General features: G+C 36.1%; 1 protein-coding gene across 1 annotated transcript; it reads left to right on the top strand.

The window, feature by feature from the left end:
- Positions 1–717: 717 nt before the first annotated feature.
- On the top strand, positions 718–3,931 carry LOC127100449 (O-fucosyltransferase 30). The gene is made up of 2 exons (XM_051037652.1): positions 718–1,476; positions 2,289–3,931. Exons 1-2 carry the CDS (start codon positions 1,073–1,075, stop codon positions 3,340–3,342), a joined length of 1,458 nt encoding a protein of 485 aa, XP_050893609.1. The 5' UTR covers positions 718–1,072; the 3' UTR covers positions 3,343–3,931.
- The last annotated feature ends 12,734 nt before the right edge of the window (positions 3,932–16,665 follow it).

The following is a 16,665-nucleotide window of genomic DNA, read 5'->3' as shown; positions in this document are numbered from 1 at the left end:
TTGAACTAACACATATAACTAAAAATAAAAAATAATACTAGTAAAAAATAATTGAATATTTTAATTAAATTAAGTTTGTATCTTTCTAAATTTCTTATATTTTATTTTTAATTTTCCAAAAAGTTTTTCTGAAAAAGTAATTCTTTTAAAAAATTTCATCCACATATTTAATCTTCCTACAGCAACGGTTCTAACAACGATTTTAACAAAAATAACAGAAGATGAAATTTTTTAGAAAACCCATTTTAAAATTTTTTTTAGAGATTAAAAATAAAATACTAAGTATATTTAACTCTTTAATTAATTTAATGTTATAATTTAAAAATGATTTTATTTGTGATTTTCATAAATATATTTCATTTTTAATCTTTAAAATATTTTACTTTAAAAATAATTTTCTTAAAAAATTTCGTCACACTTTTAATCAATTATGCAATTCAATAATTTTTAACGATAAAATTAACGATAATTTTAATGATTAAATTAACAATGATTTATTAATTAATTAAATTAATATTAATTTTAATGATATTTTTAATACGAGAATTAGAAATATGGATGAGAATTTTTAAAAAATAATTATTTAAAGAAAGTTTCTAAGGTCACAAAACATATTTAACACTTTTATTAATCTAACATACTAGTAATATTTATGTATAGGTAAATAAAAAAAATATTTTTTTTAGTAGTTCCGTGTTAAGAGTGGAATTAATTTCTTTCAAATCTCTCTCGATACTGCTACTCTCGTTTTTCAAAACATTGCTAATAACACATAGAAGATTAACCAAGTTGATTCATCATTCTCTAAAAATTTTCTTAGATAAATTCATTAGTCTAATTTATCCATAAACTTCAACAAAACCCACACTTGATTTATCAAATCAGCCCGGAACCTTCCCATCTTCTTCTCCGGCGTTGCCACGGTCGTTACCAAACTACACTCACGGAGGCCGGAGGGTGTTGATCGACACGGATCTCTAAAATTCACGGCTTTTTCCTGATTGCGATTTTTGAAACCAAATCAACATCTACAAACCCTAACACAATTCGAATATTACCAAACTCTAACACAATGTTACCTAAACGAAAACCGCATTCCCGTTTCCCACTCATTCCCGTTTCCCTGCTTATTACGTTCTTTTCCTTTCTTATTATTTATTCCTATTACGTGAAACGTGATTCTCATTTCAGTGAATTCGCCCAAACTTCAACGACGCTTCAATGCTCCTCCCAAGCCTTGGCGTTAAGCGAGAAATTCATGTGGTATGCGCCTCACAGTGGATTCAACAACCAGCTTTTGGAATTTAAACATGCTCTTTTGATTGCACGGATACTTAATCGAACTTTGGTTGTTCCTCCTGTTTTGGATCATCATGCTGTTGCTTTAGGTAGCTGTCCTAAGTTCCGGGTTGTGGAACCCAATGATATTCGGATTTCGGTTTGGGATCATATCATCGCACTCATTCGGGATGGAAGGTTTGTTTGTTTATTTATTTGTTGAATTCTGCTGAAGTAGGATGCAAAAAATGTTTCTGATGTGTGTTGATCATCTTGTTATTGTTTTTGGAAAATAGTTCGTATAACAGTAACTTTACTGTGTTATCTTGTGTCTTTACAAATAACTTGTTATTTATAACTCATGATTCATCAGATATAAAATCCAGTAAAGTTGTAACTTGTATGTATGATATTTTTGATTTGAGATTATTGTTTTGCTTGGATAAACAGCTTAATGAAGCACTTATAACATAAATGCTTAGTATAATAAGCTGTTTCCGAAACAAAAGAACAAATAAAGTTAAACTTTTTTCATATAAGCTATAGGCTTTTATATATTTAGAAGAGCTTATTTAAATAAGCTGAAAATAACTTATGGACGTTGTTTCCATAGGATAGTAGATAAGCTCAAGTAAACCAATTATGACATACCCTAAATACCAACAACATTGCTCATTTCTATTCCATGATTTTCACAACATGATTCGATTTGGATAGAAGCATGGCCCTAGATAGAACATTATGGTGAAAGTTGATCCATGTAGCCGACCCCACTTAATGAGATAAGGCTTGGTTGTTGTTGTTGTTGTTGTTGTTGTTGTAGTACTTTTTCCTTTTATATGCAATTTGTTTAGTTTCCTTTTTATATAATAAAAGCAGTGTCGGTAACATACAAACTATGATTTAATGGTATGAGTGACATCTTTCTTCTGTGGTTTTTGTATTTGAAACTTCATTGCTCTTGGTCATCAATATGAATTGTAAGTTTTCATCTGTTGTTTTTCTTGCAGGTATATCTCCATTGCTGAGGTTATAGATATCTCATCTTTAGTTTCTTCTAGTCTTGTTCGAGTTATTGATCTTAGGGATTTTGTATCCATATGGTGTGGCATCAGCTTAGATTTGGCTTGTTATAATGATTCTATGTCACAGTCCGCCGCTTCTAAAAGCCTAAATCAATGTGGATCCCTGCTAGCAGGGTTTCGTGGGAATATTGAAAAGTGTATTTATGCTATCAATGAAGATTGCAGAACTACAGTATGGACTTACCATGTAGATGGTCGTGAGAATGGAGTGTTAGATTCATTCCAACCCGACGAACAACTAAAGCAGAAAAAGAAAATATCATATGTTAGGAGACGGAGGGATGTATTTAGGACGCTTGGACCTGGTTCTGAAGTTGAATCAGCTTCAATGCTAGCATTTGGAAGCCTTTTCTCTGCCACATACAAAGGTTCTGAGTCATATATTGATCTTCACGAATTACATCAGGATGAGAGGTTTTTATCTTTGACGGAGAAGATTAAGTTTCTTCCATATGTCCCAGAAGTTATGAATGCCGGAAAGGAGTTTGCTAAAGCAACCATAAAAGCTCCATTTTTTTGCGCACAGCTTAGGTTGCTAGATGGTCAGTTTAAGAATCATCATAAGGCCACATTTGATGGGTTAAGACAAAAATTAGAGTCTTTGAGAAAGAAAGGCCCTCTGCCCATACATATTTTTGTAATGACTGATCTTCCTAGAGGCAATTGGAGTGATACCTATTTAGGTGATTTAACCAGTGATACACATAGCTATGAGGTGCATTTCTTAAGAGAGGATGATCAGCTGGTTATGCAAGCAGCCAAGAAACTAACTGCAGCAGGTTACGGACAGAGGTTTATTCCAAATTCAGAGTCTAGAATTGGTAATAAGTATTGTTCCAGTCAGAGATTGCCTGATGTACTTCTTTATGTTGAGCAGTCTGTATGCAGTTGTGCATCCCTTGGTTTTATTGGAACTCCTGGATCAACCATTGCTGAAAACATAGAACTGATGAGAAAATTTGGCTCTTGTTCTAGGTGAAGTTGACAACTCTGGAAAATCGTTTTTATAGTCAAGTACTAAATCCAATTGGAATGATGGATAGCTTGTTTAATCATGATGTACCAGGAAATGATTGCACAAACCTTGTTTTGAGTTATCTATTCTCTTTCCAAGTTTTGAAGACTAGTCAGCTTTGCCAAGCCAGTCATTTATTAGGAGGCACTGGACGGTCAAGGGCATTAAAAATCTACTATGGCTGTTTGATCCCAGAAAATTAGGTGTTCTTATCTCGTGATTGAAAGACTTTCTTTGTCCAATTGAAAGTTATTTTGTTTGCCAGAAAGAAGCACTTACAGTGAGCGCATAGAAACAACTTTAAGCAAAATGAGTGCAGTTCCTTAATGCGGAAAACACACACGGGCTTTTGCACAAAAATAGCTTGTACAGATTCATTACCAAAAAGAATGAATTAAGGAGGCAAGAGTAGTTCAAACAACATAAAACTATGAAGTGGTATTTTGTTCCACCTATATATACAATTTTGTTGTTCATTCAATTATAATTTTACCCTCCCATAACTCATGTTAATAATTCAGTTTATTTATAATTCTGTTGTTTCTTCTTTTTATTCATGCCTTTTTAAAAAGATTCCAAATTCAAGAATGTTGTTTTCTGGCTTTCCCCTATTTAGACTGTTATACCCTTCTGTCTTATTAGATTCACCTTCAACTCTCTACCTCCACAGCCTAGAAATGCTTTGCATTTTGTATGATGTATGTTCTACGATGTATTGAGTTTTGTACAATTTAAATTAGCATGAAACTTACAAATTGTAGAATCAAAGAATTGCAGAAGCAGGGATTTAGCATCTTCTTTGTAGGAAGAATTTGTAACTTTTTACCGGTTCTCTTTTTTCTATTTACATCACTTGCATAGTGAAGGCTTAGGAATTTTTATTAATAGTTAATAATTTTTCCTATCATATTAGTTTTAGTTATAATCAGCGATGATAGTTTGTAATGTTTGTTTGTTCTGTTAATTGGATGGATTATAGTTTGGAATGTTTGTTTGTTCTGTTAATTGAATACATCTCTGACTTTGCTATGTGCAACTAGATTTCTGAAAATATGTTAAGGTAGGTAGGGATGGTTAACAAACCTCCTTTATGAGATTCTTTTCTAAGCATTTTAAATTCTCTAAAAAAGCTGCTTTCATTGAATGATTATTGTAGATTTGCTATTATTATTGCCAATTTAGATAAACAAATAAAATTGATGAATTAGGGGGAAGAAAAGAATTGCAGTTATGTAATTTGATTCAGATACTTTTAGAAACTTCATCTGTTACTTGTTTTTGTGCAGCTTAGTATTATCCTAACTCATAGTTTGGCAGTTTTATATTTCAGATATACAAGGAAGTCCTCTGCTGAACATCATCTGATTCTACTTATTTTTATTTACTGTATTCCTGCAATTCTGCTTATCCTTGCTGATTACCAAGGTTTGATAGGGGAAGTTAAATTGAATACTAAGTTTGTTTGACATGCTTGCAGGACTAACGAATTGAATTGATTTGTTTGGTTTTTTCATTCCATTAAAAATATCAAATTTGAAGGCATCTTCGGTTCACTCCAATTTACTTTATTACTCTCATAAGAAGGAAGTTCTGCTGGTTCGTAAAAACAGTTTAAAAACCAGTTCAGCACAAAAGTCCAGACAACTTTTTATAACAGTTTTGAACGTTTAGAAAACAGTTTCAATAACAGTAAGATTTGACTCAGTTTCTTATCCGTACTGTGATGAGTATTTTTGTCTTTAGGTGGAGAGGAAATTAAGAATTAGGAAATAAATTTAGTAAACACAATTAAAGGAAAATATATAAGAAAAGGATAAAACTTTTTCATTAATTATAACCATTACTATAACTATAAAAGCCACATCCATATTTCATTTTAGAGAAAATTCTTTGACAAGAAAAAATTCAAAAAAGTTTAACCACTTTTGTATAGGTGAGATTATAATAATTATTTTTGTTTTCTTGTTCCATTGTTATTATTTAAAGTGTAAAAAAAGTACGATCTTGGGATAATCATCTGCCGACACTCTATTATATGTTTTAATAGATATTTTTTTCAACAAGTGATATTAGAGCTTCGACTCACCATACATTTAATTTTTATCATTTACAATTGACGAGTCAACCTCGACGACATCAATAACAATGATAAAGCTAATCTATTCAAACTATTCCATTTGAAAGTGGAAGACATACTCGATTGCAAAGATTTGTATCAACCTTTGCAAAATAAAAGGACACAACCAATCCACAAGTCAGTTGATGATTGAAATTTGATGAACAGGAAAATTGTTGGACAAATTCGATAATGGATAAATCAAAGCGTCTTTCATCATGTTGTGCAAGAAACAATTGCGTACATGTTATAGACGACACTTGAAACCTTGTACGAGAGAAAGACAATCCAAAATAAAGTTTCTATTATTCGGCGATTTGTGAATCTCAAGTGCATAGAAATACAAGGTGTTTTTGACCACTTGAGATTAGCAAATCAACTCACTAATATGAAGATGATGCTTGAAGATGAATGTGACATACTTGTGGTTTGGTTGAGTAACTCAGCATCACAAAGTGTTCTAACATTAGACATAATAAAAGATAACATGTTTAATGAAGAATCAAGAAGAAATGATAAAGAATGTCGCCAGAGTTTGAGGCGCTTGTCACAAAGTATCGTGCCACAAAAAGTTCAATACTAGAGACATGTTAAGAGGCAAGACTAAAGATAATTTTAGGGTAAGATCGTTGACAAGAAAGATGTAGAATGTCATTATTGTCAGAAGGTCACATGAAGATAGAATGTAGGAAGCTTAAGAGAGAGAAACAAAAAATGGTGATGCGAATAACACAACCGCTATCATTTTTCAAGGCAATGAAGTAATCTTTGTTTAGGATGATGGTATATTAATTTGACATCATAAAATACATATTGGGTTGTGGATCTGGTGGATCATTCCACGTAACATCACATAAGACTTCTTTTCCTCCTATATAAATGGTGATTTTGGTATGTAAGAATGAAAATGATAATACATCCAAAATTATGGAAAAATGAGATATTTGTATAGATACAAACATTGGTTGTTATCTAACACTGAAAGACGTGAGACATGTGAAAGCACATAGTATCATTTGGTATCATTTACGTGCTTTAAGTATCAATTGCATTTTGATGTTTTATAATTCTATTATTGTTTCATTGGGTATTTGTAATTTATATGTTATCTTAAGTCATCCGTGTGATTGTAATATTCTTTCCATTTGATTGTAATCGCTTTGCCTACTAAAGTGTATCGCCAACGACCCTTTACATTTCATGATTATATCATTTTATCCTTGTTGGTATTTTCTTTTTAAGCCTGTGAAATTCTATTTTGTCATTTTCACATGAGTAGCTTGAATCACAAGTTAGAACATTTGAATTTTGATGATTTGGTATTTGATTCAAATCACTCACCAATTGAAAATTGGAGCATCATTCTGAACCAAATGATTCAGATAAAAAATTGAACATGATTCGAATCATAACCTCATTTGATTCGATTCAAGTGCAAATAATGATTCGAATAATTAACTTTAAAAAGTGCCATTTTTGGCACTGTCCAGATTGATTCGAATCACAAATCCTTCTTGATTCGAATCAAACCTCAAAATGTCAAATTTTTCATTACTTATTTAAATATTTGTTTCTTATGGTGAAAATAATATTTATGGGAAACCTATGGTGATCCATAGAGACAAAAATTGTGATTTATTTGTCTTCTATTCTTAGTGTTCATCTTTACACCATTCTTGTCTCTTCTTCATCAAACACCAACCTTTTAATATTGAACCCATGCCAATTTTCTTCTCTTTTTTCTTGCATCTTATTTTGTGCAATTTGGTTGTTGTTCTTGTGTGAATGTGATAATGAGTAGATCAATCTTCTTGAAAATTGATCAAGCTAATGATAACAATCAAGAACCAAGACCCATTCATCTAGAAATTTGATTGAACCTTGTGTGTATGTTCATCATTCATCAAAACTGAATTACTTGACTAACCGCTCGTAATGTCAGTGGTTGTTGAGATTATCTAACATTGTTCACCATTTTCATCCTTAGTATTTTTCCTTGTTTATGGACCCACCTTTAAAGATTGAGTGTAAGAGAGACTAGTGGTACATTAGAGTATATAATATTTTTGTGTGAAACTGGTGTTTTATTGTAACAGGTGCATGTATCGTTTCTTGGGTGCAGTTTGACATTGAGTTATTATCTAACAAGATGAAAGTTTTCATTATACTCCAAGGAAGAATTTGGTAAGATCAAGTATCAACGACCCGTAAGGCGGAGTAAGAAGTTGTCATTCTTTGGTGGCGTTGGAGAAATATTGCATGCAGACAAAGTTGAGAGTTATCCAATATACACTCAGTTAATGTCAATCACTTAGACAAAAAGTTAGTGGGATCAGGAGGATCGCCACACACGAATAATTGGAGTAGGTTATTGTGGATATCGATGTTATTGGATAAAGATCTTTAGGGATCTTGTATTTTGTTAGCAATTTAGTGTCTGCATCAAAGGGAATTATCGTGTGATAGTTCTTTATAATCAAATGTTGTAAACATTTTATCATCATAGTAGAAGATCCTGATTATGTTCTGATGGCATCATCCATTGAAGAGTTCATGTAGGAAAAACGAGGACGAATTCTGAAGTAATATATATCTCTGTGTATATTTCCCTTACCCTATCCTTTTACTTTACAAGCATTCATTCATTCATTCATTCATATTTGTTGTTGCATATTTGCAAGATTGCATTGATTATATACCATATAGATTAGACCGTGCTTATAACGATTTAATGTATAAGCTTAGGTCTGTGGTTGATCAATCTTAAGGAATCACCATGAAGTCAGTTATGCATTGTTAAGAACATCCAAGTGATGTATTTTTAAATCACTTCGTTTAAAGTGACTTGCACTAGAAGAAATCAACCTCATGGTAACTTCATGTACCATTTCATATGGCTTGATTCATTGAGATGCTCCCAAGCTCTCCCGTTTTTGTTTTGCTTTCGTGCTTCTTAAAATCTCTGATTACGTTTTGTGGGACCTAAAAAGTTTTTCAAATTATCTAAAGGAATTTTGGGTCTATTATACCCTCTTCTAGACATTGTTGTTTCCATATTCTCACCTAACAATTGACATCTGAGTCTGGCTTTTGATCAAAGTCTAACGACTCCAAAAGTTAAGGATATGGTTCCTTCGATCCTAGACGAGTTTTCTCACACATTTTGGAAGCTTATGAAATTCAATGAATCTCAATGAAACTACATTGCTTTACTTGTTTTTTTTATTATTCCTTGCAATGCATGGCATATATTAATTCAAAGTAAGACCTTACTAGAATATTCTTAAACACATTAATTATACTTAAGATGTTCTCTAAGTTTTGATTCATCCAAGATTGAACTAACAATTTTTCTGAGATATATGCAGTATGTTTGTGACATTATTTCTTAAAAGTTGTTTCTGGATTGATCCTCATTTAAAGGTCATGCATTCACACTAAAATATGTTGTAAAGTATTATGAGAAAATGAGAAGAAAACAAAAGCATTTTCTAGTGACCTAGTCTTTGAAGGTCATTGTAAAAAGAAGATTAAGACGGTTTTGTGAGTATTGGAAATGATTTTACGAAGTTTCAACCAAATAAAAAATATTGAAGGAATATGCTTGAAGTTCTAATCAATCATCCAAGAGTTTGAATCAGTGATCCAGAATTTACAAGTTGTGTGAATCAATAATGATCATAGTGTTTTCGTTTCAAAGTTCATATGAATCCTTATGAAGGAGAGTCTGAAAATATTCTTTAGACGTGCAAGATGAGTTCTATCCAATTCATATTTCACTATTCGTGTTTAAAGCTTGTGTTATCCTGGTCATTGATTTCCATTTGGTATTGTTGCATCCGCGAAAAACAACCGGCGGGCTGAAACAAAAACAACACAGAGCCGCCACCGTGCGTTATTTATCCCAAAGAGGGAAAGGAAACGCTCAGAGTAAACCTGGAAAAAGCATGGTATCGCGACCAAAGAGAATGGGATCGGGAGTCGGTTATGCGAAGGGAAGGTATTAGCACCCCTACGCATCCGTCGTACTCGACGGGATCCACGCTCAAAAGATAGGTTAAGGTTGCTAAAACAAACATCACACACACACACTGAAAACAACACAGATGGAGGAAGAGGGGAGAGGGCTAGCTAGGATATCGCATCCTATGCCTACGTATCTCGTCTGGAACGAGAATCAGAGCTGCCGTAGTTCGGCTCATGCACGCCAAACAAAACACACACAAACACGGGCAAACATGGAACCCGAACGCCAATCGCTGGACTTACATCGGCTTCCGAACCAAACAAACACAATCAGGATACGGACAGCCAATCGCTGGTCTTACATCCATATCCTGACACACAAGAAGAAACAAACAACAAGTTACTAAGGAGTCAGGCACTCGAGCCTAGCAACTGTCAAGCAAACGCACACAAAAAAAGAAAAAGGGTGCCCGGAGAGACCTCGCACGGTCTCCTGCCTACGTACCTCATCTGGTATGAGGATCAGGGCGACGTAGTTCCCCTGAACGGGAAAGAAATTCTAACCAGATACAAAGGGAGACACACTACTAGGGAGCTGGACTCGAGCCTAGATGTTATCATGCATATCATCCCTAAGTTATGGTTTCTATCCTAACTTGCACAGGTAGCAAGCTAAACCTAAACAGGCAAAACAAAGCATGCAAGCATAATCAAAACAAAGCAAACATTCGCAATTAGCACACACTATATCCAGACAAGGTGGGCTAAATCAAGGGTTAGACTGCCAAAGCAAGTCAACTGTATCAGGGTGATGTTAGCTCTTAACCCTGACATTGAGAGTCAGGGTGAATCCAGATGAAATGGGAGTGAGGGGTGTGCCTCACAGCTCTTATCCCTGGCCAGGGAGAGCTTCAGACAAAGGAAGTGTGGGTCCAGAAAGTGGGAACCCTTCTACACTTATGACACTGACTCAACTGTACAACTGTACATGGATCTTGGGTTAATGTCCACAAGGCATCAACATGTGATGTGAACCAAGGGACGACTTAACAGAATAGCAGGAGGTGGACTACACACCTCTTGTATCTGCCAATTGCCTTAATCAAGGTTTTTTCCTGCTTGGGGACAAAGTTAAACAATCACAAACATCGCCTCTTAAGGAGGACTTCAGACAGTTGCCTGGCTAAATAACAAGTCAGGTCTTCCAGACTACATGGAGACAAGAGAGTCTACCTCAATTGGTTTATACAACCAAGCAGCAGCACAACAAGTTCTTAAAGAACTATTAGCAACTAATGTACCTGAAATCAATCAAATACAGTCAGTATACCAATCACACAGTCAAAACAAACAGCATAAGAGCCAACAGACAATGCAATCAATCACATGTGCAAAGCACAAGCAACTCAAGTGAGCCAAGCATCCTACAAAATAAACAAGTTAGTTCACAACAAGCAACCAAACTCAATCAACTTGCATTAATCTCCTTAAAGCATTGGCCTCTTAACCTGAAAAGCCAAACTCAAATATGAGAACCAAGACCACTAGGACAAGCCTAGGGTCAAAATGAGATCAAAAATCCAAAACAGCAAGTGAAAACTATCCAAAATCACAATCAAACAATCAAGAAACCAACCCAAGTGACTCCACATTCAAATCATTCATCATTATCATTCCATGAAGGAAAAGGCACAAAACATGCAAATTGGAACCTCAAAGGACCAAACAGAATGATCACAATCAAATCAATATCAAAACAGCTCAATAAATTCCACAAAAATTCAAGTCTAAACAGAACACATAACATATCAAGCACACCAAATTTCAGCTCATTTGGATCAAGGGAAGTAGGTCAATGAAATTCAAAAAGTCCAGATAAGTTCAAGCAAGCCAACACAAGGCATCAAAACAAGCATCAACTTCCATCAATCATTAAACAGCAATCAAACATGATAAATGAATGAGACCAAAACCAAAATGTTCCATAATGTGTCTAGAATACACATGCCAAATTTCACATCCATCCAATTAATGACCAGAATTTCACAAGCCAAATACAAACATGTGTCACAAAAGATCAACAAATGACCAAACAGGGGAAAAAATTCCAATCAAATAGGAAATGCAATCAAAAATTCCAGAAAAATTCACATGTATTCTCAACATCCATATGATCAATCATGCAAAACTTCAGCTCAATCCAAGTTCCACAAGCAGGTCAAATAAAATCATGAAGTTGCACAATGAATGGCATGGCATAGAATGTAACATCTTCAAAGATCATGTCATAACTCTCAATCCAAGAACTCAAAAATTTCAAACCACATATCCAAGTGCTCCTTAAGATGTCTAGAACATGCACAAAAAATTTCATGAATTACTAATGAAGCATCATCATTTTATGAATGAAAGAATGAGCATGATGCACAAAATACACATTCAAACAATCCCTAGCCAAATAATTTTTCCACACGTGCACAATTTGATTAAAAATATTCATAAAATCCAGCACATGACAAGGAGAATGATGCAAAAAATTGCATAGAATTTGGATCAAAAACGAGTGAGATATGGATTTTTGATGTTGAGGAAAAAAATAAAAAAATGTGTGGAATTAAGGCATGCACATGAAGCCTAAGGAAAATAAATTGGCAAGGCAAAATACAAAATGTTGCAGCACAGACTCGAAGTGTGTACGTAGCGGTCACAGGCTTCCTCACTAACCGCTAGGCCAAGGAGGCCGCGCTACAGCAGGATTGCACAGTGGTGCATTTGAAAAGCTAGCGCGCAAACACACTAATGCATGAACAGTGACACGCGAATGGATCTAAAAGCCAATTCCGGAAATTTTCGAACAGCTTCATACGTGTTCTTGCTCAAAATCCAACATGAACAAATTTTAACCAAATTCAACAATCCATACACCGTTGGAAAGATCTTACAAAGCACAACACGAATATGAACTTAATTAAACCTAATTCATGCTAACCAACTCGAATCGATCAAAAGAACATTTACATGTCAAACTTCAATTCCAGATTTCTCACTCGATTCTTAACGAAATTAAACGATTCAAAGTTCATGTTAAACTACAATCCACGATCTACAGGATGCATATCACAATTTAAGCAAAGGCTATGGTCGAAATCTAACCTCTCGGAGATGGCAGCGTTGGATTCGTGCGTTTTAATTGTTGAAATGCTGAAACAGATGATGATTGATGCTGTAGAAGGTGATTGAAAGAGGTTTTGCAGCTCGAAGCAACTCCAGCTCGAAGAACTATCAAGTTGCCATGGATGATCAAGATGCCAACAGTCACGAATCTTCAATGTTTTTGCCAAGATCTTGCTTAACAGTTCTTCACAAGTGCCTGTAGATGATAGATCATACAAAAACAAGCAAGATAGATGATGAATTTCAATGAAAATGATGAAAAAAGTGTGAAAAAGTTGGAAGAAAATTGAGAGAATTTTGGATGAAAAGTTTGTTAGATCTGAGAAATGAAATGTGATTCTGCAGTTTCTGTTATGATTAATGCTTTATACCATGTGCTAATCCATGTGTTAATCCAAATTAGCAAATTGAAAGTGAATTAGTGAAATGTAGTTTTAAGCATAAGTGTCCAAAATGGCCTTTTACAAAATCAGCCAATGCAACAGTAAAAACCAGTTCAAACAAGTCACATTGGATGTTTGTGATGTGTTGGAATAGGCTTTGTATGCAAAAGCCATGTATTTTGGAAATTCACTATTTTTCCCACCAATTTTCAAAGTGAACACTTGAAAAATGACTTTTTGCTATGATGATTTTTGATGAAATGTGATAATGCATCATGAAAGTACACATCAAATGTGGTTTTCTCAAAGAAAGATCACCCAATTTGGCCATTCCATTCAAAAGTTATGCCACTTTGAATTTCAACATTTTTGGAAAATGATTTGATCATAACTTGCCAACCACACATGAGAAATTCATGTTCTTGGACTTTTTGGAAAGGTGAGAGCAAGATCTACAACTTTCATGTTTAACAAAATTTCATTTGAAACATTTTTGGACACGTAATTTTGAGGAGAAAAACTTTCCATTTTTGGCAGTTTTCAATTACAAGTCACTTTCTATTTTTGGAAAGTTTCCATCTGACTTTATTTTCTTCATTCTTGATGTTTGAAATGTCAAATGAAACTTGTTTAGACATGAATGAAGCGTCTCTTACTCTCTCCCACCTCCAAATCCATCAATTCAGGCACAGTTGACCACAGTTGACTTTTCTAACTGATAGATGAATCTGGCTATGCACTGATCAAATTGAGCCTCAAACTCCTGATGAAATGGCTCAATGATGAAACCCTAACTTTCATAAGCTCAATATAATCACATGATGATCCCCATATCCATTGAAAACCCCATCTCCTTCACAAACCCTGATTGACCCAATACAACTGATTCAACTGATTAGGGTTGACCAGTGGTCAAAACCCTAATCTCAAGGTATCTGATCAATCTCTTGAATCTCTGGGATGATGACAAAACCATGATGATGATGATGTATCATTGCAACCAAGATGAAGCCCAACCCCCTTGAGAATCAAGAAACCCTAATTTGTACCACACATCCTCAGATGATTAGTGATTAATTCAATGAAACCCCAGCTTGCATCTCAACCTCTTTATCTTCTGATCAAGACTTAGGAGGATGACTTGCTCAATGTAGCCACATGATATGCAAACACGCAATGCCTAATGACCTACAAAATGATATGCAATGCTCAAGCTAGTCCCAAGAGAGGAGGGCAAATTTTGAGGTGTTACAGCTGCCCCTATTCAATCCACTGTGAACCTGTCGATATGAATAGCCTCGGCTTTCAGATGATCAGGATGAAGAGTGATTGAATACCAAGAACAGACGAACAATTTGCACTCTGATGGGAAATAATTAACAGTGCCTGTCAGAATCGGCAAAGAAACAATCTTGAAGAAAAAACCCGTCTGGTACGGAGAAAGTCGGCCTGATCACCGAAACAGCAACATCGACCTGGATACCAAAATAAATGGTAACACAGGGATAATCATGGCCTGGACACCACATATCCGCTGGGGATTATTATTTTTTGCTTTTTCTCGAACCCCGAAAATTTTTTCTTTGCTCTTCTTTTTTCATTTTCTTGAACCCAGAAATTTTCCTTTACGCAAATGATCCCGGATCATTGCATTTGAACCCCGACACCTTGTTTGCCAACATAAAGAACCCCATTCTCCATTTGAACCCCAGTCGCCTGACGATAACTTGCGATCGCCATTGTGGACCCCGTTCTCCAGAAAATGCCTCAACATTTCCCTTTCTCCATTTGAACCCCGTTCTCCAGAAAATGCCTCAACATTTCCCTTTCTCCATTTGAACCCCGCTCTCCAGAAAATGCATCAACACTTCCTTTTCTCCGTTTGAACCCCGCTCTCCGCTTTCTCGTGATAATTCCGCTGGCAACGTCGGAAATAACACCAAACACCCCTCTGAGGGCGACATATCAGAGGGTACACCTTCACAAAAGGAAGGTAACATGTGCATCTCTTCTTCAGAAGACACCCATAACGACTTCCATTGGCCTCAGCCAAAGTCTAAGGTGACACATGAACAGAAGACAATCCTGAGGACCTCATCCCAGATATAATCTTCAACTCCAATCTCCATTTGGACCCCGATCTCCAGAAAATGCCTCAACATTTCCTTTTCTCCATTTGAACCCCGTTCTCCAGAAAATGCCTCAACATTTCCCTTTCTCCATTTGAACCCCGATCTCCAGAAAATGCCTCAACATTTCCCTTTCTCCATTTGAACCCCGATTGTCGCGCTGATCGCGTAGCGTCCTTTGATTTCATTTCCATCTCCGCCCGACGAAAAAGTTTCCCCTAGTATCGCACTACTGGAGAACATTGCTGATCTGACATCATGATGCTAAACTCCTCAGAGTAACACCTTCACCATCCGGCGAAACTAAATCTCAAGCGGTAACCACGGCTTGAGTCGCACTGATCGCGTAACATTCCCATCTCTGTCCGACGGAAAAGTTTCCTCCAGTATCGCACTACTGGGGAAGTACTGTTGATAAAAAACGGTGCCAAACTCCTCGGAGCTACACCTTCACCCTCAGGCAACCACTTCTCAAACGGTAACCACGGCTTGAGACTAGCTCATGCTTGCAATATGATGCATGATTGATTTTTCTGCGTAATGCTCCATAATTATGGAAATGCTACGCGATTTATTATGCAATATGCTATGCTATTTACATGATGCATGCATAAAAAAGCATCCCCCTCAAGGGACTCTTCTGAGGAGCTCGAGACACTCTGCTGAGGAACTCGCCACCACTCCAATTTCCGCCCTGCTGGGGAATATCGCTGCTGCTGGGAAATAGGCAACCCTTGCTGGGGAAAAACCTCCTTTGCACCCGATCCGCTTGGGGAATTGCTGGGGATAGAACCACCAACGCTCTGTGGGGATACACCAGTATTGACTAGCTGGGGATGCAACACTCCAGACTCTGTTTGAAACACCGCCACACGCAGATACCTCCTCTGGGAAACAGCAACCTTCAGGCCTGGCTGTTGGGGAAGCATCGATCTGAAACCTGCTGGGGATAACCATCCTGACCCTGCTAGGGAATCCACAGACCTTGAATCTGCTGGGGAATTAGTCGCTCCGACTCTGCTTGGTGACGAGGAAAATCTGGTACTGAACACCAGACGACTCGTCGAACCTTGGTATTCATATCCAACTCCCATGTCAGCTTTCCAATTTTGAGAACTCCCAGACTCATCTGGACCTTTTCTGCTCCATCATCTTGTATTCCCAACCGCTCCGCACTCGACAGAGAGCGAACTCTTGGGGACTGATACAGACTTTTCAATTTTCAGACTTTGAAGAGTCTTCTTGATTAATTCCAAGGATCGTCGTACGTCTCGCCGTCTTTTCACCGTTCTTCCATTCATTCGTCCCTGATTGGACTCCGTGGGGACTGTTTCGTCAAGAGCTTCCACACCACAACCTGCAAGTGAGTGAAAAATATCTAACAGCACCTGCAAAAGAGATCGTTAGATAAAACCGTGCCCCAGGCGTGTCAAGATTTCAACACTTGGGTCACTCAACCTTCCGAATAAGATTTCAAGTTTTCAATCTTATAAACATGCATTGGAAGAGACCTGTATGT

The sequence above is a fragment of the Lathyrus oleraceus genome, chromosome 7, assembly GCF_024323335.1.
Source record: "Lathyrus oleraceus cultivar Zhongwan6 chromosome 7, CAAS_Psat_ZW6_1.0, whole genome shotgun sequence".
In the NCBI taxonomy this organism is placed as follows: domain Eukaryota; kingdom Viridiplantae; phylum Streptophyta; class Magnoliopsida; order Fabales; family Fabaceae; genus Lathyrus; species Lathyrus oleraceus.
The sequence above is the reverse complement of the archived record's forward strand: the minus strand, read 5'-3'. Positions and strand labels throughout refer to the sequence as shown.

What these genes read in the sequence shown, in the direction of transcription:
- LOC127100449 (XM_051037652.1), top strand. Translation starts at nt 1,073, where the DNA reads ATGTTACCTAAACGAAAACCGCATTCCCGTTTCCCACTCATTCCCGTT. An exon ending in GCACTCATTCGGGATGGAAG is followed by an intron (nt 1,477 to 2,288) that starts GTTTGTTTGTTT and finishes TTTTTCTTGCAG; the next exon opens with GTATATCTCCATTGCTGAGG.